This window comes from Typopeltis vanoorti, chromosome 14 (assembly GCF_054136105.1).
Source record: "Typopeltis vanoorti isolate ZY-2024b chromosome 14, IOZ_Tvanoo_1.0, whole genome shotgun sequence".
Lineage (NCBI taxonomy): Eukaryota > Metazoa > Arthropoda > Arachnida > Uropygi > Thelyphonidae > Typopeltis > Typopeltis vanoorti.
The window spans coordinates 1,489,882-1,515,845 of NC_143562.1; the positions used below are offsets into that span (position 1 = coordinate 1,489,882).

Here is a 25,964-nt window from a genome sequence, read left to right on the forward strand (position 1 = left end):
CTCTTTTGCTCTTTTATTCCTCTTGCCCAATGCTTCAATCACTGCTCATTCTACCTCCAGGAAAACAAAGGTTATGCACCTTATTCACCACACCTCTAATAACGGAATCTCCAGAGCCTCTCTCAGATTTCGTCAATCTTTCCATCCACTCTTCCATGCAAGTCTGTAATTCTTTTCAATTTCACATGCACTTCATCAACTCTACTTTTGTATCCTGATCCAATAAATATATGGTAACACGAAGATTCATTCCTGATATGTTCATGCAGTTTCATATTACACTTTTGGTTGTACAGTATCTGAAGCAGAGTGCAACGCTGATGTTGCGACAAGGTTCTCAAAGGATGAATTAACTTGTGTCTCTTCTCCTGACTGACATGCTGACCTTGTAGTGGAAACTGTTGTTCATTTACTTCATGATTGCTCCGTGCAAAGACAGCATCATGATGGAATTACTACTTTGATGTGAAAGGCTGGCAGAAGGCAAAACTGCAGTTCCAGGTAACACCAGGTTCAATATCTTATATCATACTTTATGCAACTCGACAGAGTAGATAATTCAGGTGATACAGAAAAAGGAACTAATATTTAGCGATCTTCACATGGCCAAGATTGTTATTTAATTTAGTTTCGACTAACTCAACGGTATTAATAAGTATCATATTTGTAACTATGATTAACATCGGATCTTGAAGAAAATTGTCAAAAGATGTCACCGCCCATGATTCCTCCATTTCTATTACTGTATCTTCACTTTGTTGCAATCCTTTTACCAACACTGAACTCTGCACAGATGGATGGAAGTTTCTGAGCTGGACTAGGATATATATTTATATTTGAATGAGAAACAGAAACCTCACTATGTATAGTTATTTTTATTTTACAGATATATAATTTAGTGATTAAATTTCTCAGGGGCGTATGTTAAGGGTGTGCGGTTGCACATCCACAGAATAGCAATATTACCGATATGCTCTTGCATTTATTCCTGTTAAAGACTTCTCTAATTATTTCCTGGCTTTCCTAAAACTAAACAACACACTAATGTTTCATGAAGAGGACACTTTTCAAAGCCTAAATATTGCAAAAAAAAAAAAAAAAAGGTTGTTAATAGCTCAGGTGTGCGGTCACACCTTTGAGACATTTGAATAGACATATAGATGGTGCAGCAAGTCATATTCTTAGTGTTCCAGTGGTTTAAACCACCCAGAAGACAAGGCAGGATGCAGGCTGAGATAACAACACCAAGGAATCAGTGGCTGTGATTGGTTATTATGTGAAGCAATCCAAGTGAATTGGTCATGAGTTGCTGTTTTTGTTTTGAGTTTAGTCTGTTTTGTGTGCGTAAAGTTTGAGCTGAGGTGCTTAGGACACCGATATCGACAAGTTTTAATATATAATTTTCTATAAAAAATTTATAAATTTCAGAGCTTTCTAAATTATTGAAGTCATCCTCCTCTTCCAAATTTATTATTATATTTACACCTTTGAATAATTCAAATACAGCATTCTCCATAATGATGATTTTCTAATATCTCAAAACAAACACATTGTCCACTACTCTATGCAGATTTGGTTACAATTAATGGATAAATTAAAGTATTTAAAGTTATCCTATAATTAGAAGAATGGTGGACATCCGCATCAGTGAACATAAAAAATATATCCGGCACTGTTACCATGGCTAGCAGACAATGCTTTAGATACTCCTGCACACAGGATCGATTGGAAAAAAACAAGTTCTGCACAGAAGCTTTTACAAGTCAGAGAGGATTCAGAAGCTTTGAAAAATCATACCCCAAACCTCAACAAGCATGGCTGTATAAATTTGTCAAAGATTTGGGATACAGTAATCTTAAGACCAAATGAATACTTGCTTTCTCTCTCTCTTTTTTTTTTTTTTTTAAACATAGATGGCCCTAATTAGGACTTGTCTTTGTGTGTACATTACAATTGGTCAAACTAGTCCCACTGTTATACCGGATTGTGGTTGTCTTGCATACTGTGACAATTTGTTAGAAGTTTTTTCACTTGGGTTAATCCTTAATCCAAGCGTAAGTATTTTGCATCTGAAGTATTTTCAGGACTAGGGCAACTCGTATAAGGAAGTTAAGACTTCACACCACTTGCCTTAGGTATCCCACATCTCCTTGCAGACATATATAATGCTATGCATTATGGGTAGGGTCACTACACAGAGGTGATACTAAGTTTGAAGTAATGAAGAAATCATATTTTCATATACAAGTTGCCAAAAGGTGTCATATCTTATTAAATTACTCTGGATTAGAGAAATATGTTACAAGTTTTTTTCACTTCGTTATGCTATAAATTAAAGATACCAAAAAATTATATACTTGGTTTAATCCTTTATCCAAGTATAAGCAAATAAACTTTGTGCCTGAAATACTTTCAGGACTAGGGCAAAGATATGTGCCTGCTTATACGAGTGCTTTAGTCCTGAATACTCCAGGTGCAAACTTTGTTTGCTTATACTTGGATAAAGGATTAAACCAAGTATATAATTTCTTGATATCTTTAATTTACTGTGACAATCTGTTTTCATGCTCTGAAGATGCTGGATAACAGCATCTGTTATCCAGCATCTGAATATCAACTTACTGCTGAAAAATCAGCAGTAAGTTAATAAAGTTATTTTTTTATCAGTGTTCTCATCTATACTGTTAAAATTAAGCAACATGTACAACGAACACATAAGCCATCCCGCACATATAATGATCAATTTAATTCAAAGCCTTGATATGTTCTTACATGTAGGTTTAACTCAGCTAATTTAAAATTTGACAATGTAGTCAATAACTGATTTACACCTACTGGCTGACCATATATATTTGCCAAATAACCTTATTCAGGGCTGATATTTTTCATGCTCTTAACCAGCTTAACATCGATATGATCATAATTACTTAACCTAGCTGTGAGAAACAAACACAGCTAACATCATAAACAATAAAATTCAACTATACCTGATGCATTTATGCTCTGAATATTGATTAATCTTAAAACTGTGTTGCAATATATTCAAGTAAAATTCTGCACAATTTGTTCAATGTAGTTTATTATTCACATGTGATGAGTTTCTTCAAGTGACTACATGATATTTTACTATAAATTTAACAACACAGTTCTTTAAAATAACATAAAAGTGAAGTGTATCCGATGGTAACAAAATGGCACTATGGGAATGTTATTTAAGAAATAGAGTAGAAAATAGAATTAAAATACATTAGGCAAAATGAGATTCAGCCTAGAATGCTGTATAATTTGTTCCACCCATCATTCCACCCATTCCACCTCCTCCACCCATATGATGACTGTTATATCCTCCACCCATGCCACCTGGTGAATAGTAACCGCTTCCTCCACCTCCACCCATGCCTCCTGAAAACCATGAAAAGAAATTATATAAATTTTGTTTAATTTTATGCAAGATTTTCTTAAATCTAGAATTGCTAAAGATTCACATTGCATTCTTGAATACATATATTTCACTCCATAAATAGTAAAATTACATTTACATGAAAAATAATAATGCCCTTGTAGGGCACCCACAGCATATGGTTCTTACATTCTGTCTGTAAGAACAGTATGCAATTGTCACTACCAATTAAACAGAACATAGAATGTTAGATGCCAGTTTTTAAAAAACTCTTTGCAATTATTTCTGGCAAAATCATGACCCAAGCTCTCAAAATCCAGTTACACAACAGTTCTAATGATGCTCACTTAATGTTCCATGCTGGAGTCAGGTCACAGCTGTGGGCTGCCACCTACTCCGCGTAGAACTTTCCTTGAATGGCTTTCTGACCAATACATCCAAGGGCTGTAGACAAGGTGTAAGACCACCAGGAGTAATGACCAAATTGGTCTTCACATACAAAAATCATTTTACTATTTCAGGTACTAAGTGTCCACAGAAACTATTCCACACAAGGAAAGATGGACATTGAAATAAGGCTCCCTGGCCATTTGTCCCAAACTGTTCTAATCCAATCTTGATATTGGATTAGAACAGTTTGGGACCTAATGGTAGTATCTAGCCACCCTTTTTCTTGAACTTTTACATGAATTCTAGGGGGAAATTTCCCTTTTGACATTGTTTTCCTTTTGAATATAATGTAAGGAAGCAACTTTCTTCCATCTGCAGTAATTGCAACCATGACTGTGCATCATTGATTAAACTATTCAGTGTGCGAGGAATATGCAAAACCTTTTAATTTCTTTTTTTGTAAAGTAAAATCAGGGATGCGAGATATACATGAGGGCAAGTTATATTCAAGTAAATACGGTAATACCATGTTGGACCTCATTTCGCCCAAATTACACCACACACATGCAGTTTGTCATAAATTCCACAAAGTGTTGAATTCCATCCACATTTACAACATACCAGGCAGTCACCAGACAGTCCTTTAACTGGCTTAGATTTGACAGATAAGAACTTTACTCCTGGATCCGATTTTCTAACATGTCCCATACAATTCCAATTATGATCTAGACCCTGGCTTTGTAGTGGCCAGGGAAGATGGTGAAGTCACTGTCATGTTCACTAAACCATTGCTGAACAATTTGTGAATGACAGTAGCATTCACAAATTGTGAATGACAGTAGCATTGTTGCCCATTAGACAACTATCGGTTGCAGGATGGACTTGATTAGCAACAATGTTCAGATATGGCACCGCCTCCAGAACTTTGGGTTACGTTTACAAGGCAAGCTAGGTTCACTGCTTCATGTGGCTCCCACTAAAATTCTTTGCCTACCATTGCTACAGAAAAAGGTGTACCATGACTCGTCAGACAACATGACTTTTTTTTTCAGTCTTCCACTGTGCCTGACACCACTGTAGACAAACTTTCCAGTTCTTTGCAGAAATCAGTGGTTTCTGTACAGACATGCAACAGACAATGCTGATACTCTTCAATCCCAACACACACACACAGCTTGCTGAGATATGGGCCAAGAACAGTCTTGATTAAATGCTTCGGTCAATTCCTACACACAGGAAGTTCTGTCTATCTGTACTACCTGTTTGTCAGGAATGAGATTGCTTCTCAGAAGAGAGTGATTCATTCCTGACAAACTGTCTTAGGACTACAGTTACATCTGTTAGACATACAATGTAGATTACTTTTCCACTGATTAAATACCTTTTGAGAAATTAGTCAGCTGTGCTGTTTTCAAAATCATGGCTCCAGCCAAACGGGCATCCACAATAAGCCCTTTATAGAACTCCAAAAGATCCCCCCCCCCATTATAGTTGCCTAGAACACATGGTGATGCATGTGACCAAATATTTTGCATATATGCTGCACAAGTGATGTTTAATTACATATGCATGAAAGAATTACATCATTACTAAGCTCGTATTGAGTTTCCTCCAAATTAATCAGTTATCTGTTAGCACTCAAATATTATTATCATTGCTATTATTATTATTATTCAAGACCTCTGGAAATCAAGGACTCACTGAGAAAAACAATTTATCATCCACACTAAATGCACTCAACACTTCAACAGTCAAACTACCACTCACAGCTATGTGAGAGAAAAACCTAGCTCACAGCCCGCTCTTAACCACATACAAACTTCCACGGATTCTTGTGTTCTTCTCCCACCTTCCATAGAATGAAAAATTTCATTGATGGTATCCTATAATCATGATAATTCATTCTGTATCATCTTTATAACTCTTCTTTGCACCCTTTCCACAGTTTCTTTAGTTGAATCAATGCCTTGAAATGAGGCAAAATGATATCTTTATCCTTATATGTCAACGTTTGCTGCAACAGTACAATTATCCTCTGGATTGTATTTGCAATTTTTACTATATGACCTTTGAATTTCAAACTCCTATTCAACATAAGTCAAAAATACACAGTCCATCAGTTTCTCATAGTCCCACAAATATAACATGCTGTTGGAAATCTGATCACGACAAAGTACACAACTGTGTACTTACTAACAACATATTCAAGGCCATATTTCTGCGCACCGTTCCAGTTTTCAAATCATTGTGTGCCTATCTTTGCATCATCAGTGAACAATATAAAATGTGCTAGGTCTTTTCCAATATCATTAATGTATACATTGAACAACAGAAGACCCACAGAATGATCAAGATCAAAATCTAGGACTGATACCGTAAACAAAGTGCCTTAGGAGAGAGAAATATAAGATCTGATTATATTTCAGTCTTAACAGATAACCAATTAATATAAAGGAAACAGGTGACAGGAAGATAGTAATGGTTAAATTTTTATGTGGTACTATCATGATATCATGTAACCTCCTTAAAGGTACATGCCTGGAATTTGATGATGTCTACATAAATCTCAAACTAAAATGATTAATGGCTGCGAAAAATTTGGTATGAAAATCAGCAATAAACAGTGAGAAATGCGAAAAACATCAATTGCATCCTGAATGGAGAATCTATAGAAACATTTCAGCAATTTAGGCATACTTTTTAGTGAAGAGGGCAAATTAAACATGGTAAGAGACAACAGAATAAGCAAAGGTGATATATGATGGGGAGCCAGTTGAGCAAATTTATAAGGAATAAAAGGAATTAGCTAAAACACTTAACTATTGTATGCCAACACTTTGCAGAAAGGACCTTGGCTTTGTGCCAAGAATAGTCAATTCATGCTGAAGGGGAGAAAGAAATAAAGGATGTATGAATTGGCAATCAATACGCAAAGTCACGTACTTTATACATAAATTTTCAAACGTTGTACAAGCAAAATAGTTACCACTTTAAAAACAAGAATTTTCATAGAAGAAAAGCTAATTTTCCAACATACAATGACAAACACCCATCTCACGAAACGCATTGATTACCCTAATATCAGAATGGATTCTGCTTTTGAGATGTGCAGAAGTGTTGAAGGGTCTCGCATCTGTGGGCATACAGTACTACTGTACAAAACTTGCAATCTTAAGTTACAGATCTGAGCGTTGGGTTAAAAATAAAGTACTTGATGAAAGATTAAAAACAACAGATATGAGAAATTCTGTCATGCTGTACCATCATTTTATATTGTGGAGTAATTTATATGGAGTAAGAGAAATTAGTCAAACACTAAATTAGCTGTACACAACACAGTGTTCAAGCCAATTTTAACTTATGGATCTGAGAAGTGGGTCAAAAATAAAACACTTCACCAAAGTGTTTTATGACTTGACTAGATACTGCAGATATGAAAGTCCTGAAAAAGATCGGGGGGGGGGAACAGATGGCATCAATGGCAATACCATATAAAAAATGAGGATATTAGGAAAGAACTTGATATCGTAAATATCAAGTAACCTGGCAGAATAAAGACCCAGAGGAATACCAAGATAACGGTGGATCGAAACAGTAAAAGTGCCTTAGGAGACAGAAATATATGATTTAATAATGTAAGAATCTTGACAAGTAACAGATTAATCTGAGGAAGACTGTAGATAGAAAGTTAGTGGTGATGTAAGGTTTTTCATGTAATACCATCATATCCTGTACACCCCTTGAGGGTACATGTCAGGAATTTGATGATGAGATATGATAAAAATGAGGATCCTCAATAGATGGCATCAATGGAAGATATTAAGAAGGAACTTGACATCGTTAGCATTTAAGAATGTGTAAGCAAGGTTAATCTAAGGTGGTATGGTTACTTAAACAGGACAGAGTGAATATTATTAAATTATGTGTTTGGTGGTAGAAAAATGGTTCAGAGGAAGACTGTTTCAGTCAGAAGTACCTTAGAAGATGGAAATGTGATATCTGAAAATAATGGATGTCGACAAGCAGTCATATTCTGAATCCACAATAAGTCTTTAAGTAAAACAAAAAAAAAAAGTCCATAAGTTCCAGGATAAGAGAACACAGAGCAGCCACTAACAATATGGTTAATGGTTTGGGTTATATTACCACAAATCACAGTATGGAGAGTCGATCTTTTTCTATTTGTGGAGAATCTGTTTGTATCTCCCATGTTTTTCCCTGATCCAGTAAAGTTAGACAAATGTCATGGAAGCTCAAAACCCTTCATTCAGGCAGTTGGATCAAGAATAGTGACATGTAAGTTACAGGTGTAACTTACATGTCACATTCTACCAGTATACTTCTAAGGTTGTCTAGATTTCAGCCTCTTGAGTAGCTTGTGTAGTAGATTTCATGTATGGGTAAATCACTATTCTCAGTTATTTATTTATTTATTTATGCTTATGGCTACATGAAACTGGTAAATGAAGAGTACAATCACAATTTCCAGCAACTTCTTCTTCTTCTGCAGCTTCTCCAACTTAAGTGGGGTCACTGATGATGATGAGTCTCCTCCACATCCTTCTGTCTTGGCCTGTCACCACATTCAAGTTCTTCATCCTCAAGTCCTCTTCTAACAGCTCCCTCCATCTCTTCTTTGGCCACCCATGCTTCCCTCCTTCCTTGCACATCCATCTGCATGACCCTTCTTTCCACACATTCGTCCTCCCTCCTCATCTCAACCTTGTCTCCTGTATCTTTACTCCTAAGTTCGTAACTTTCACTGTTCCCCCTCACATAGTCATTTCTCAGACGATCCTTTCTGGTCACACCGCACATCCACCTAAGCATTCTCATCTCTGCTACTTCCATCCTGCTGATGTTATTTTTCCTCAGGGCCACAGTTTCTATAGCATACGTCATAGCTGGCCTCACTACTGTCCTATAGATTTTGCTTTTCAGATTGATCGGCACCCTCTTATCGCATAACACTCCAGCCATCTCCCTCCAGTTCCTCCGACCCGCATGTATACTGCATCCCACTTCCTTTTCAGCTCCATCTTCTTCCACTGTTGAACCTAAGTATCTAAAGTCCCTCACCTTCCTGATGACATTTCCTTCCAGCTCCAGGTCTGTCTCCTGGCCGCCATCCACTGTGCAACACATATACTCTGTCTTACTTCTGCTCGGTCTCATACCTCTCTCTTCCAGTACTTTTCTCCATCTTTCCAGTTTAGTCCCCGCTTCTTCTCTTGAATCTGCACACAACATTGTCCAAGGCGCATCTTCTCTCACCTCCATCACAATGTTAAACAGAAATAGACTTAATGCTGACCCTTGATGCAAGCCAACTGTTACTCAAAAACTTTCTGTCTGTCCCAGACAGGTCCAAACACTTGTCTTCACATTTCTGTACATCTCCTGCACCAACCTGACATATTTCTCCGGAAACTTCTTCTCCCTCAGACACCTCCAGACTTCTTGCCTTGGCACTCTATCGTATGCTTTCTCCAGATCAATAAATGCTAGATGTAGCTCCCGTTGTTTCTCTCAAAACTTTTCCATCATCTGCCGTAACCCAAAGATAGCATCTGTTGTTGATCTACCGGGCATTAAGCCAAATTGTTCCTTTGCAATCTCCACCTCCTTCCCCAATCTTCTATCAAGAACACTTTCTAGGATTTTCATTGTGTGGGACATCAACTTTATTCCTCTGTAATTTTTACAGTCTTGTGCATCCCATTTACCCTTGTAGATGAGAACAAGAGTACTCTCCCTCCATTCCTCAGGTATATTTTCCTGTCGGCAAACTTTCATGAACAGGTCCCACAGCAGGTCAATTCCCTCTTCCCCCAGTGCCTTCCATGCCTCCACTGGAATCCTGTCAGGGCCCACTGATTTTCCATTCCTCATCCTCTTCATGGCCTCCATCACTTCCACTCTACTGACGTTCTGCACCATCCCCTCAGATGGCTGCCCATCTTCTTTGCTAGTCCTTGCATTTTCCTCATTCAAAAGTCCCTCAAAGTATATTCTCCATCTGTTTCTTGAGAGTATTATGGAGGGATGTCCACATCCCTCCATAATACTCTTCCTTCAGCATCTTTGATCTGCCTCACATGTAAGATGTCCTTTGCTGCTTTATTTTTACATTTCGCTAGTTGTATTTTTCTCTGTCTTTCCTTTGTTTCTAATTGATCATACAGATCTTGTTATGACATGGCCTTCGCCTGTGCCACAACTCTCTTGGCTTTTTGCTTTCTCTCTCTGTACTCTGTCCTCTTCCACTCTTGACTCATCTCACTTCTGCTTTGCCTTCCTCTTAGCCATCACTGCCACTTATACATTATTATTCCACCACCAACCCTCCTCCTGCTCTCTAATCTTTCCAGATGTCTCACCAAGCACCTCGATTGCACAGCTCAGGATTACTTTTGAATTATGTTTCCACCAATCTTGTACACTTTCCAGTCCATCCGAAATCCTCTCTAACACCCTCTCCCTAAAACGATTCCTCACACTCTCTTCTTTTAAGCGAAACCACTTAATTGTCTTCATCCCATGGCTTCCAGAGGTTCTTATCTTTGATCTTATTTTAAAGTCTGCGCACAGCAGTCGGTGTTGTTGTGCCACTTGATCTGTTGGAATTACTTTACAATGTCACAACCTTAAGATGTTTTCTTCTAGTCAAAATGTAGTCAATTTGTGAACTGTTGTTACCACTCCTAAATGTTATCAAATGTTCTTCCCTCTTGTAGAAAAACGAGTTCACAATTGCCAGATCAAAAGCTACTGCCAAGTCCACAACCCTCTCTCCTTCTTGGTTCACCATTCCCACTCCGTGTCCACCATGCAACCTTTCACAGTCTCTATTCTGTCTCCCTATGTGTCCATTCAAGTCTCTTCCAACAATCACCATCTCGTTTTCTTTCAGTTCCCTCATTTCTTCATCTAACACATTCCAGAACTCATCTTTCTCCTCTGCTGCACAGCCAACTTGCAGGGCATATACACATAATATGACCATCGGCTCTTCTCCAAGACCCAATTTCATTCGCATGATCCTGTCGTTCCTTCTACCCACTTCCAGTACTTCGCCCTTCAGTCTGCCACACACCACAATTCCTACACCATTTCTTTCCTCGTTATTCGCTCCAGAGTAGAACAATTTATATCCATCTCCAGTTCCTTTGCCTTTCCCCCTTTCTACCTTGTCTCCTGCACACATAAAATGTCCAACTTCCTCATCATGTCTGCCACCTCTCTTCCCCTTCCAGTCATGCTTCCAATATTCAGTGTTTGCACTCACAACATCCTCTCCACCTGCTGGGCTCGCTTCTTTAACCGCACCTTCCCTTGAGGCGGTAGCCCTTGTCCACTTCTCGCAACTGTAGGGCGATGTGGCTGCACATCGCTTAAGGGGTATGCCCTAGCCCTTATATCATTTTCTCTTTGACTTATATCATAGCTAGAGCTGGCAGTGAAGTTTTACGACTGGATGCCCTTCCTGACATCAACCCTCGCTATTTATCCGGGCTTGGGAGCAGCACCTATTGAGGCTAGCTTGCCTTCTTCGGTGGCTGCATAAGATGAAATGACTTAGCAAGATAGGAAAGATTCACCCCTAGCCCTTGAATACTCTAATAGCATCAGGGGGAAGGAGCAAGGAGAGGAGAAAGAAGCAAAGAAAGAAGGGGAGGGACCAGTCTAGAGAATAATATAACAGATGTATATTACATGAAGTAAGGCATGGTCCAGCATCTGGTACCTCAGGTTTGCCATGACCGTACTCACTAAAGTGAATCCTTGAGCTCACAGAATTTCCAGCAACAAATGATGAAAATTTTAACATATAAAAGTTCATTACATAAAAGGCACAACCAGCTTTCTAAGTCTTTCCTTTTTTCTTTTTCTTTTTTAAATAAAGCAAAAGTAGCTTGTCATAATCAAGCCAGGGGCAATTATCATCCTAATGTAACAGGTATGACAAGGCTGCATGTTCTCACAACACAAATGTAGCTGTGTCCTAGGTTTAATGAGAGCAGTTGTGTCTTGTGTGAGAAAACTTGATCCATTAGAGGGGGCCCATTTCATATTACATCATCTTCTAACATGAGGAGGAGTTCTGTTGATACCATGATGAGGACAATGAGAGTGACTACGAGAATACCGTCTTCGTGGTGAGACGGGACCGCGATCTTTTTTCCACCATAACCACCGCCACATCAAATCAACTACAGATCAAGGTCCAGGCTGGAAAGCCAATTTAAGACCTCATCAGTCACTTTGTGGATGTCCTGTAGGCCACCACCATGAAATTGGCGCCATGGGCAGTCGTACACAATATGAGTAATCGTCTGAGCCACGGAAGAACAATCACAATAAAGGTTATCTGACAGCCCCCATTTATGTAGAAGGTAGCCACATCTGCCCTGACTAGTTCTGATCCTGTTTATTGATGACCAAATCTTCCTAGGAAGATCAAAATCAGGCTGTGGAGTACAGGAATCTTCTACCAGAAAGCCATTTGTTGGACTAGTGTTCTCTCCATATGTCAGCACAGCTGAAGAGAGTTCGTCCATGGACCAGAGAGGCTTTCTAGATTTGAGGCATAGACTAGGTGGGTTTATGAGTCTGTTGGATCTTTCCCTAGGCACGGCAATTATTTTGGCTTCCCGCCACAGCTTTGGTAATTTACCAGTCATGATGATTTCTAAGAAAAGGGCAGCCAGCCATGTTTGGTCATGTTGACCAAGATGTTTTAGGAACTCAGGGAGTACACCATCCACTCCTGCAGCTTTGCCATTCTTGGTAAGTTTTAAGGCTATTTGTACCTCTTCCCGAGATACTGGGTGTACGAGTTGAGGAAGCTCGGGTTCCGTCTTCAGGATTTGTCTGATGGAAGCTTGTACAGCAATTTTCCTGGTAGAACTGGGATGAATCTTGGAGGTTTTCAATAAACGATTAGCCATTTGATCAGGAGTTATCGCTGTTGTTTGTGTTGTTGGCTCTGCTTCACCTAATTTTCTCAGAAGTGACCAGCTTCTCCGACTAGATGTGACGAAATTGAGTTCATTGATGGTTGAGATCCATCTTTCCTTTCTGTTTTTATCCAGGATTGATATGAGCTCCTTAGTTGGATAGCAATAGTTGGATCTTCAGATTCCTCATATTTGGCTAGGAGTTCCCCACTTTCTCTACTCCAACATGGGATATTTTTTTCTGTAGTCTCTAGGGATAGAGGCTTTTGCTGCAGATTTGAGTAGTTTAACAAATCTAGGATAGAAATTAGGAATGGGTGGAATTGCTCTAATGGTTTGCTCGATTTGTTTCTGAAATGCAGTCCAGTTGGACCTGCAGAGATTCCATCTAACGATTGGTGTTCCACTGTTGAGTGGGATTAATGTTCCCATCTCTATTAATGCAGGACGATGTTAACTATTAGGGAATCTGTTAAGGATGGTACTGGTAGAGGGTGGTCTTCGGAGTCTTTAGTGACTATGCATAGATCTGGGGTGTAGGTTCTGTTCCATCTGGCTGAATAAAGAGTGCCGTCTTGCTTTGGCATCATAATTCAAATACAAGTTATATGTATCCATCCCGTTAGCTAGATTAATACCATCCCAGTTGTTAGAGGAATAGGGGCTATTCCTCTAACAACTAATTACTATTCTCAGTAATTTTATTTCTAGGGTTACCTATAGCCATTTTTCTCTGTAATGGAGTAAGAGCAATATCACTCACTGTTGGCTAATCTTATCAGCAGCAATCAGAACACTAAACTAAACATATATAATACTGTTGAAACCAATTTTAACTTTGGATTCCAGAACTTGGTTAGAAATGAAACACCTGATCAAAGAATGGAGACCACATATGACATTACTGGTGGTATCACAATAAAAATGAGGATATTTGAAAGGAACTTGAGATTGCTAACATTTGGCAATGTGTGAGCAAAACTGATCTCAGGCGATGTGGTCACTTGAACACAATTAGAAAGGAAAGGTTAACAAAATGGATGTTTTTAGCCATGAAGACAGGAAAAGATCTGGAGAAGACTGAGGCCTAACAAGACTGGAATCCTGAGAGATAAAGATTCATTTAAATGAAAATTGTCAACACAAAGTTAATGATGATGCAACAGTTTCTTGTAGTACTATTATAATAGTACTGTTATTCCCAAGATTATATATCAGGAATTTCATAATGGTGATCTGTTTTTGAAGTTTTTCAATTTAGCTACAGTGACAGTCACTTGTATTCAACTTATTTAGTTGAGTCCAACTTATCTTTATACAGCGAGTTAGCTTTGCATTAAGAAAACCTTCTCCATACACACCAACTTACATATTTGGCATGGTACCACATGTGGCTATTATAAATGGATGGCTATCCTCTGTATGTAATCAGTAAACGTTTGCCAGTAATGGGGAAACATGGTGACATAAGCCAGTTTGACCATGGGCAAATAGTTGGGGCCAGTATTTTGGAAACATCCATGCTTGTTGGTTGCTCCTGTACTACTGTATCAAGGATGTACCAGGACTGGATTAACCATGACATCTAGCATAAGGGCTCACATAGCTAACCCACCAGTACAACAGAGGGGAAGTTCAATCCATTTTCACATGCACCATACCTTGCTTTGCCTGGGATTCCACAGCCTGAGAAGGATACTGATGATGACAGCCAGGCATTGCAAATGCCTTGCACATGGGCCAAGGAACATCGGCAGTGGATCCTCGACAGATGGAAGCAGGTCATATGGAGTGATGGGTCCCGTTTTCTGTTACACCATGCTGATGGCCAGGTTCACATTTGGTGTAAACAGCATGAAGCCCTATCCCCCTTGGAGTAGGGCTTCATGCACAGTTGGGGTTCAACAGGCTGGTGGAGATGGTGTTATGGTCTGGAGAGCTTTTTCTTGGCATGCCCTAGGTCTGCTGGTTATCATCCCACACAAACACTGAAAGGTGAACAATACAGGGACCTGTTAGCAGACCATCTCCATCTGTATCTGCAGGAGGTCTACCCCAACCACACTGCCATCTTTCAACAGGACAATGCACCTTGTCATCGGGAGCGTCCAACCAGTGAGTGGGTGGAGGAATACGACAACGACTTTGCCACATTGCTTTGATCCCAAAACTCCTCTGACTGTAATCCAATTGAACATGTGTGAGATATGTTAGAAGAGGGTGTGAGAAATGTTGATCCTTCTCAATAGAATGAGCATGAACTGATGGAGTTGCTGCAGAGGACATGGATCGAGTTTTGTATGGAGAGTGTTCAACACCTTGTGGAATCTGTTCCTAGGTGTCTGAAAGCCATGAATGCACAAAGAGATGGACCAATGTGTTATTAGGTGGGTATTCCTAATTCAAAGCTAACTCAATATAAAGAGTTGAATCACATATTTTGATATCAGGCTTACTGCCACACTGTTTCATAATGAGATTTGCACAGATGATGAATAACAGTGAGTGTGTAGCCTTGTCATACAAAATCCTGTTACAATCTTCTATTCAAAATGCTGAATTACAACTTAAGTACATAATATATACTACCAACTTGAGAGTCTCATTTAGACCATATGAGCAGCTTTTCTGTTAGCACCTTGTTATTGGCTTTTTCCAGATCCATGCCATATTCAATAAAAGTTACAACAAAAACAATCCCACCAAGAAAAATCATTTCCATACTAAATTTGCCAACATTTGCAGCATAATTACAATGTACATTATACCACTTTCAAACATCTTAAGACCTGATCTTTTATTTCTGCTTGAACTTTTAAATATCAATCTCAAGAACTGTTGTACAGACTGTTCAAATTACACTTCCACCACCAAAGGTGCACATGCTTCTATGTGATGTATATCCAATCTAAGAATCCTGTTCTCTGCCTTAAGGTTTCCTTCATCCATTCAGTTACATTCATATGCTGCCTTAATTACCATATCCACTTCGATTTCTTATTCCTGAAGTTAGATTTTCTGCAGTCCAACAATACAAACAGTGAAGTCGCTGTTCTAAGTGTCTAAGTAAAAAAGAATTTAATCATTGCTCAGAGCAATGATCTATTATGAACTGTCTATCAATCTATCCCAAGAATACTAGATAAGTTTTACTGTTCTTCCACCACTTCTTTTTTTTTAACCAGCTCACCTTCCTTTCAAATATAACATCTTGTGCAAGCTTCCTCTTCCACAGAATGCTTTTCATTTAGCCATTCTCTATCTCATGTCCTGTTATTACTAAATATCCCTGTGGGATGATACCTCAAATTCCTATTCCATACTATGACTGATGAGTGCCTTTACTTCCTTGATATAAATACTTTCTCCAAGTGAATTACTAAAATCATCTTTAATGAAATATAGGCTTTAAGTTGGCACTCTATTCACAATTCCTAACCAATATTCAAATCATAGGTTAAGATGAAAAGCTTAGAGAAAAATTCAGTATACTGATTTTTTTAAAAACTCATTTGCAGCCTAGAATGAAGCATGCAATAAATGCAAAACCACCCAACTCCAAATCTGACTGAAAGAATAAAATGCAGAAAAACTAACTTCATGTAAAAAAGGAGATTGTATCTTCTGTTCTCTTGCCTGACTTGGCATTATTTGTCTCTTGTATGCTCTGTATCTGTATAAACAAAGAATGCAAATCATTTAGATATCAAAACATTCACTTGTCCCAATGATATCTTCTCAGCTCTATTCAAAACTAAAACTAGCGAGTTTTGTATTGTCCCTACATCCTTCTATACTCACCTGGGATTTATCCCAAATGCATCTACTTCTGTATGACATGGACCCTCACCCCAGAATGGCTGTAGAAATCCACAGACAAATGTTAATATCCCTAGTAAACATCTAAGCATCCATATCAGACTATACTAAGCTCATTCCAAAATGAAATTACAAAAAAATCAGCCAACTTTCCAACTCACTGCCCTCAATTTCAGTACTCTATAAAATAAAAGGCCATTAACAGTAAGCATCTCCACTAAAGGCCAAAAGTTCATGAAAAATAAGTAAACAAAGAGCATGTATTCTAATTGTTATATTATTCAACTTTCCCTGCCCATCTTTCTCGCTGATTAATCACTGCATTTCATTGTTGATGGATTCTCCTTCAACTTTTTTTTTTTTTTTTTTTTTTTTTTTTTTTTTTTTTTTTTTACAAATGCAGAATTAGCTATCCTCTTTCTCTTAGACATAAATGACTAATAACTCCATCCATAGTTTTGCAGTAACAGTGTAGTCCATTCCTCCATCTCACTTAGATGAACTTTGCAGAATTCAAACACCTCAAGTTCATCATCAATCAGCACCTTAAACACAGATCTTCATTTGCTGAAAATAACAATAACCTGGTCACTTCACCTTTAATGGAATGGAAATAGTGCACTTTTATTTTCATGCAAAAAGATCTGGGTTCATCTTATCTTTAGTAATGCACAAATCACAAAGCAAAATCAGAGCTCTCTTCGCAGACTAACAACCTCTAGTGCTTACTGGTATAAGCAGATATCACCTGCTTTCTGATACTCTCTAGTTTGTCAATGTTTGGCATAAGTAAACTGGGTTTTAACACCATAACTCAGAAAAAAATTGAAAACTCACACTATTTCAAGCAAGAATGCAATTTAGAAACATGAGATGGAGTCTACAAATTATTGGCAGAAATGACTGCATGGTGATTTTCAAAGTTGAATACCTATAAAGCACCCCCCCCCCCCCAAATCAAAAGGCATTAATGGAGAGAAAATTACCATCATCATTAGCTCAGCATTTTTCTCCCTTCAAATTTGTCCATAACATTTCTGCATCTTCAATTCATTTCCTTCTACCCACCCCCCTCTGCCTCAACTGTCTTTCCTAATTTATTTGATTCCACCCACTGAAAGATGTCTTCTACACTACTTCTACACTTCAGGCCATAGTCACAAAAAAGTGATTTTTTTTCACTTAGTACTGCATGAAAAAGTTACACCATTACTAAGTTCTGATCAACAATTTCCCTCCAAATTAATCTGTTATCTGTCAAGATTTCAACATTATCAGAGGACAGACCAATTTGGGATTTAACCGACCAAACTGCATTTGTATTGGCTTAAACCACAATGTAAAATGATGGTTTTTTTGTGTGTGTGAGAGAGAGAAAGAAGAAGAACAAATCAAGTTATCAAACAAGTCTATTACTTAAAATGAAAAATCACTGAAGTAAAACAAAAGGTATTACCTTTGAGGAAACTGCTCTGCTTTTCTTCATACCGGGAATAAAGATCAAACATCTCACCTCCAAAACGACCCCCACCGCTCATATGATTGCCCATACCGCCTCCAAATCCCATTCCACTTCCATGTCCACTACTCGAACCTATAGGACTACCACCAAAGCCTCCATGTCCACCACCCATTGGACTTGGTGTAGAGTTCAAAAACAGCTCTATGTACCTGTGTTCTAAAAGGATCAAGACGAAAGTAAAAGACTTGTCAGATCTGAGAACATATAATTATTACAGTCAAAACAATATCTCTACAGCAACCAACTTTTTTCATCATTTTTAATAGTAAGTCACATGCATCATAGAAAACAAAAATAGAATGAGTTTATATCAAACTAGTCAAACAAATATGCATTTCCCTTAATATATTCAGTATTTTGACAAAAGTAGGGGTGCTTAAGGGTCAAAGCTGTATAACTGAGAGGAGAGCTACACATAGTCTTTAAAGGAATGCAGAGAACCGACCAGGGCTTCTGACCTGATGTCCAATCCTCACCTTCTTGTCGTGCACACTGCTGGGTATCTACCTGGATACTGAACGAACGAGGATGGACTGGCAATTTGGGATTTAGCCGACCAAATTGTATTCTTATTGCTTAAACCAAAATATAGAACGATGGTACAACATGACAAAATTTCATGCCGACTGGGGCATCACCCGGTTAAACAAGGCCCCCGTTGTTTTCGCCAGGGAACCAGGGCGAACAGCGAAAAGTCAGCTACTGGAACAAATCTGAAAGCACACCCCAACTCAACATCACCAGAGTTAAAGATCGGTACTATCAACATAAGAAGCTTGAATGGCAAAGAAATGGAGCTAGCTGAGGAATTATATAAGTACCAGATCAACATAATAGAGGTTATTGAAACAAAAAAGACAAAAACTGGTGAGATCTTTCTGAGCAATAAATACAAAATGTTATATTCAGGTAATGACAATCAAGAAAAAGAAGGAGTAGCCATAGTATTCAATACAAAATATGAGGCTCATCTTCTTGAATGGCAGGCAGTGTCAAGTAGAGTGTTGTGGGCAAATATCAGAATGGAGAACTGGACAATGAGACTTATTTGTGCCTATAGTCCCCCAGAAGGTTTCTATTAAGGTAGAAGTGGAGGATTTTTTTTGGAAGCTCTAGAGAAAGCTACTGACACAATGAAAAATGAAAAGTTGGTCCTTGTTGGGGATCTGAATAGCAGAGTAGGATGTGATTGTCAAACAAACAAAAATGTTTTTGGAAAATTTGGAGAAAAGAGCAAAGGTAATATTAATGGCAAATACCTGTTGGATTTCTGCTCAGGACACAGACTGGCTATTACTAACACCATGTTCCAACATAAAAATATGCACAAAGTCATATGGAGAGAAGAGGCAAGAAATAAGAAAAGTCTCATTGACTATGTTAATGTTGATAGCAATGTTTTCTCCCTGGTGCAGGACACCACAATGTAGAGGATTTGAAATTGGAAGTGATCACTATTTAGTCTTGAGCATGATAAAATTGAATTTCATATTGAAAAGAATAACATGTAAGAAGTTTTAAAGCGAATAAAAGTTGAGCAGCTCTCAGATGTGAACTGTAGACTAAAATACACAAAGATTATTGAAGAAAAAATGAAAGAGTTTGAGAACAGCAACCAAACCTTGGAGATTCAGTGGCAAGCCTTGAAGAAAACATTGATTGATTCTGCCAGAGAGGCATGTGGTAAAGTTGTCTGCAAGGATAGAAAAATTAGAACTCCATGGTGGACACAGAAAGTTAAAGAGGCAGTGAAGGAAAAGAAGAAAGCATATCAAAAGTTCTTGGCAAATAAGTCAGCTTGTGCTCTTAGAGAATACAGAGACAAATGTAAGAAAGCTAAACACTGTGTAAAACTAGCTAACCAAAAGTCATGGGAGGACTTTGGCAAGAACATAGAAAATAAATATCAAGAAGTTGGCAAAATATTCTGGAGGTTGTTGAAGAAGCTTAGAAATGGAGGAAAGAGTGATGTAAAAGGAGTTACAGATGATAAAGGTGACATGAAAACGGGAGAAAAATTATCCTTGAAGTATGGAGTAATTACTTCGAAAAATTGCTAAATGAAACAAGCAGTGATGACAACACAGTGGTAAAAAACACTGACCAGGGCATGCAGTCAAGAATACATATCCATACTTGAAGTAGAAAAAGCCATCAAAAGCTTTTAATGTGAAAAGGCAGCAGGAGTAGATGATATTCGACCAGAAAAACTCAAGTATGGAGGTATAAAAGTCATACAGTGGCTGCACTGCATAGTTCAGAAGGCCTGGACAGAGGGATGAATTGCAGATGATTGGAGTAGAGCTCTCATAGTACCCATATATATATATAAATAAAAAGGGAAATAAAACTGAATGTGAGAATTACAAAAGGTATTTCGCTACTGAGTGTTCCAGGTAAGATGTATGCAAGTATACTTGAAGAAGCGGTTGAGAAGGATTGTGGAAGAGAAGATTGTGAAGAATAATTTGGATTCAGACCAAATAGAGGCTGTGAATTTCAGATTTTCACTTTACGACAGATAGTTGAGAATTCATGGAAATATCACAAGGAAGTTTTGTAGATCTGGAAAAGGCATATGACAAGGTGACAAGAGAAAAGCTATTTGAAATGCTACAGTTATAAGGTGTCAATGGGATATTATATCAAGCAATACTTAGTCTTTATCATCATCATCATCATCAAATTCCTGCCAGGTACCCTCAAGGGGTGTACAGGATATGACAGTACTACATGAAAAAATTACATCATTACTAACTTCCTATCTACAATTTTCCTCCAAATCAGTCTGTTACTTGTCAAGACAAACATTATCAGATCTTATATTTCTATCAACTACGGCACTTTGTACCGTATCAATCCACCTATATCTTCGTCTTCCTCTGGGTCGTTTTCCTTCCAACCTGGCAGAGAACACTTGTTTTGCTAATCTTTCCTCTCCCATTCTATTTAAGTGACTATACCACCTGAGATTAGCTCTGCTAACGCATTCCTGGATGCTGACAATGTCAAGTTCTTTCCTAATATCCTCATTTTTAATATGATATTGCCATTGATGCCATCTGTTCACGCCTCTAATCTTTCACAGGACTGTCTTTGTTCAAGTGTTTTACTTCTGACCCAGCTCTCAGATCCATAAGTCAAAACTGGTTTGAACACTGTCTTATATACAGCTAATTTAGTTTTCCGACTAATTTCTTTCTTATTCCATATGAATTTATTCAATTGACTTCCCACCATACCAGCTTTGCTGATTCTGTTGTCTATTTCTATATTTAATTTACCATCTTCAGTAAAAATCGTGCCTAAGTAGCTGAAATGTTTTACTTGTTCCACAGGTTCTCCATTCACAACACAGTTGACATTTTCAATGATTCTGCCTATTTTCATTGTCTTTGTCTTTTTATTGCTGACCTTCATACCATATCTATTACAACAGCTATTCAATTTAGTCAGAGAATCTTGCAGACTTGTAGCAGATTTATTTAGAAGTATAACATCATCCGCATAAAGCAAAGAGCTGACATTAACATCTCCAATTTTGATATCAGGTTTAATACCACATTCCTTCATAATGTGATCCATATAGATAATGAATAACAGAGGGGATAATGTATATCCTTGTCTCACACCAGATTTAACATTAAACCATCTTTCTATACTTCCTTCATTTCTAACTGCTGACTTACAACTCAAATAAAGTATTGCTTGATATAATGCCCCATTGACACCATATAACTGCAGCGTATTGAATAGCTTCTCTCTTGGCACCTTGTCATATGCCTTTTCCAAATCGACAAAACTTAAATACAGATCTTTGTTATATTCCCATGCTTTCTCGACTATTTGTCGTAAAGTGAAGATCTGATCCTGACAGCCTCTATTTGGCCTGAATCCAGCTTGTTCTTCACCAAGCTTTTCTTCCACAATTCTTCTCAACCGTTTCTCAAGTATACTTGCATAGATATTGCCAGGAACACTCAGTAGGGAAATACCTCTGTAATTCTCACATTCAGTTTTATTTCCCTTTTTATATATGGGTAATATGAGAGCTCTACTCCAATCATCTGCAATTCGTCCCTCTGTCCAGGCCTTCTGAACTATGCAGTGCAGCCACTGTAAGACTTTTATACCACCATACTTCAGCATTTCTGGTCGAATATCATCTACTCCTGCTGCCTTTCCACATTTCAAGCCTTTGAAGGCTTTTTCTACTTCAAGTATGGATATGTATTCCTGACTGCATGCCTGGTCAGTGTTTTTTATCAATGTGCTGTCATCACTGCTTGTTTCATTTAGTGGTTTTTCCAAGTAATTACTCCATACTTCAAGGATATCTTTTTCTCCTGTTTTCATGTCACCTTTATCATCTCTAATTCCTTTTACAGCACTCTTTCCTCCATTCCTAAGCTTCTTCAACAACCTCCAGAATATTTTTCCACCTTCTTGATATTTATTTTCTATATTCTTGCCAAAGTCCTCCCATGACTTTTGTTTAGCTAGTTTTACACACTGTTTAGCTTTCTTACATTTGTCTCTGTATTCTGTAAGAGTAAAAGCTGACTTATTTGCCAGGAACTTTTGATATGCTTTCTTCTTTTCCTTCACTGCCTCTTTAACTTCCTGTGTCTACCAGGGAGTTCTGATTTTTTTATCCTTGCACACAACCTCACCACATGCCTCTCTGGCAGAATCAATCAATGTTTTCTTCAGAGTTTGCCACTGAATCTCCAAGGTTTGATTCCTGTTCTCAAACTCTTTCATTTTCTTTTCAATAATCTTTCTGTATTTTAGTCTACAGTTCACACCTGAGAGCTGCTTAGTCTTTATTTGAGTTGTAAGTCAGCAATTAAATTGAAAGAAGTATAAAAATCTGGTGTCAGACAGGAATGTACATTATCACATTATGAAGGAAAGTGATATTGAACCTGGTATCAAAATTGGAGGTGTTAATCTCAGCTCTTTGCCTTATGCAGATGATGTTATATTTCTAAATAAGTCCGCTACAAGATTCCCTGGCTAAATTGAATAACTGTTGTAATAGATATGGTATGAAGGTCAGCATTAAAAAGACGAAGACAATGAAAATAGGTAGAAACATTTAAAATATCAACTACATTGTGAATGGAGAACCTATAGAACAAATAAAACATTTTGGCTACTTAGACACAATTTTTAGTGAAGATGGCAAATTAAATATGGAAATAGACAACAGAATCAACAAAGCTGGTATGGTAGGAAGTCAACTGAATAAATTTATATGGAATAAGAGAGAAATTAGCTAAACAATAAATTAGCTGTATACAAGACGGTATTCAAGCCAATTTTAACTTATGGATATGAAAGTCCTGAGAAAGATTAGGGGCATGAACAGATGGCATCAATGATAATATCATATTAAAATCAAGGATATTAGGAAAGAACCTGACATTGTCAGCATCCAGGAATGCTTTAGCAGAGCTTATCTCAGGTGGTATGGTCACTTAAAACAGAATGGGAGAGGAAAGATTAGCGAAACAAGTGTTCTCTGCCAGGTTGGCAGGAAAAATACCCAGAGGAAGACCAAGATATAGGTGGATTGAAGTGCCTTAGAAGATAAGAAGGTATATGGAAGTTATCCTTTTGGCTCTGTTATAACTACATTTGGACTAATGTGAACAGATTTCTTGGAAAAGTAGCAGAGAGAATTCATAAGTGAAAGATGAAATGCTAACTGGTGTCTAGAGTGCTTCCTATTACATGCAAAAATTTTAGCTGATATATGGAAAAGAGGAAGCATGAGAAATATAAAAATTACTAAAAACGTTTTATAATAGGAGATATTAAAAAGTTTCAATATGCGTCACTCTCTTTAAACAAGTTTAAGAGAGTTATGATGTGCACTGTGTCAATAATGGTTAGTGGTGTAGGCTTCCCACAACAAGTTTTCAGACTCCTTGGATATACCTGTAAAATAATAATAAATATACAGAAAAATAAAACAAATTTTTACATGCAGATCATTCCTGGAGAACAGTAATTATAGATGTTCAAAGAAGATCCACAGCAAAATGTTTTGCTAGAATGACAACTGTCTAGAATTCATTCATTCATTCATTCTCCTTACTTCAATGGAACATTTTTCATATGCGCTTCTTAATATTCAAACTAAATGTTAATAAGCCTCTTTCTTTGTTTCTTTCATTTATGGTGACAGAATATTGTTACCATAAATTATTAATAAATAATTAATAATTCTCATAAACAGATAAACAATTCACAATAAGAATCACTATTTAAAAAAAAATGCACAGTACGTACACTGTAATGAGAGGAGGAAGTACTATATATATGCTGTTTTACTTTCTAAGATATTTTGGTAAGATGATATATCACTTACGCATATTGGCTTTATCTTTACCCATAGCTTTCACAGCTTCTTCATGTGAACCAAACTCAACATCTGCTTCTCCAGATGGACGACCAGAATTATCATACCTGATTCGCACACTGACTGGATTCAGAGGTCTGAAAAACTGAAGTAAATCAAACAGTATATCAATTTACTTTTCTAAAGTAATCTGAATTAAAAGCTAACTATAACAAATGGTATGTGTATGTGAGCGTGTGCATGTCTGTATCTATAGGACTAATGTCCGCAAAAGGTTATAAAAAAAACCTACAGTACACATTAATACTGTGGGTAGGCTAAAGATTTCCTTATCTGTTCTATGAAGGGTTTAAACATTTAATAACTTTTTTATTTATTAATTTTTTTTGTTATAATGAAATACAGAACCTGGAAGATATTTTTTATTAGTTATGAAAAACCAAACCACATAAATGCATTCCATTTTGGCTTCAAAGACGGGGCCCCCTCTCTACGGTGTTTCACGACAGCTGTTGGATTGCCCAGGGCTTGTTCACATACACATTTTCCTTCAGGTCACCCTCCCACACACAGCCTTGCTAAATGAAACATCTGAGTTTTTTTTTTTTTAAAAAATAGCACAACAAATTGTGATAAAGTTCTTATAAATATTCCTCTTATCCTATACAAAATTGAAACCTATGTCTTTTAACCATAGTGAACTGTTGATACATTCCACTCTCACTAAAGCAGAACCACTACAACACACTACTGAAAAGCTGAGGTATAATTCTATGCTAAGAGAAATTCATTATAGCAAACTAGCGACTATAACAAATTGTCAACTATAATGATTATTGCCAAATTCTTATTCTGTTTATGCAATAGCCGTTATCTCCTACTCCTACATCTCAATATCTTTTTACCCATTTGTCAAAGCACACAACCTTCTGGTATAGGTTCAAAAATTAAAATTGGTCACAATAAATCATTTCTCTTAATTTCTAAGTATACACTTTAAACACAAGTTTTTTTTTTTTAAAAAAAGGTAACAGAGAAAAAGAAAACCTATATATTGTAGTCATGACCGAGGTCTCCAGAGAGTCAGACTTATCAAGGAAGGCTACATAATCACTAACACTCCTTTTCTTGAATTCATCCACAATACATGCACTCACCACCTTCGAAGGCAAACCAATCTAATCACATACTAGAGATTTAGTATGTGATTAGATTGGAGATCTAAAAATTTAGATCTCACTTTTTTTTTAAACTACATTCATCCTCAATTTAACTACAGATGCCCTCTACCTCTAACTACCCTCCATACAATTTGAAATTTCATCTATTAGTATCCTGTATGTGTCCCTTTCAAAAGCATGAAGATCATATCACTCCTTTCTCCTATTTGCTGCAGTCCACAAAATTTTCCATCTATTCATAAACTATATCAAATAGTTCCAATATCACTTTCAATATGTACATCTTCCTGGAAACCAGATCAGACCATAACACTCTGTGTGG

General features: G+C 37.4%; 1 protein-coding gene across 2 annotated transcripts in view; it reads right to left on the reverse strand.

Moving 5' to 3' along the window:
- Positions 1–3,061: 3,061 nt before the first annotated feature.
- Positions 3,062–25,964, reverse strand: part of LOC150099119 (heterogeneous nuclear ribonucleoprotein F-like) — a 183,658-nt gene continuing 160,755 nt past the window's right edge. For both annotated transcript variants that reach the window (XM_090404511.1, XM_090404510.1), the window contains exons 9-11: positions 24,471–24,606; positions 18,026–18,247; positions 3,062–3,402 (exon numbers count right to left, since the gene is read on the reverse strand). In XM_090404511.1, coding sequence (XP_090260637.1) covers positions 3,269–3,402; positions 18,026–18,247; positions 24,471–24,606 — 492 coding nt within the window. In that variant the 3' untranslated portion in view covers positions 3,062–3,268. The remainder of the gene's footprint in view (positions 3,403–18,025; positions 18,248–24,470; positions 24,607–25,964) is intronic.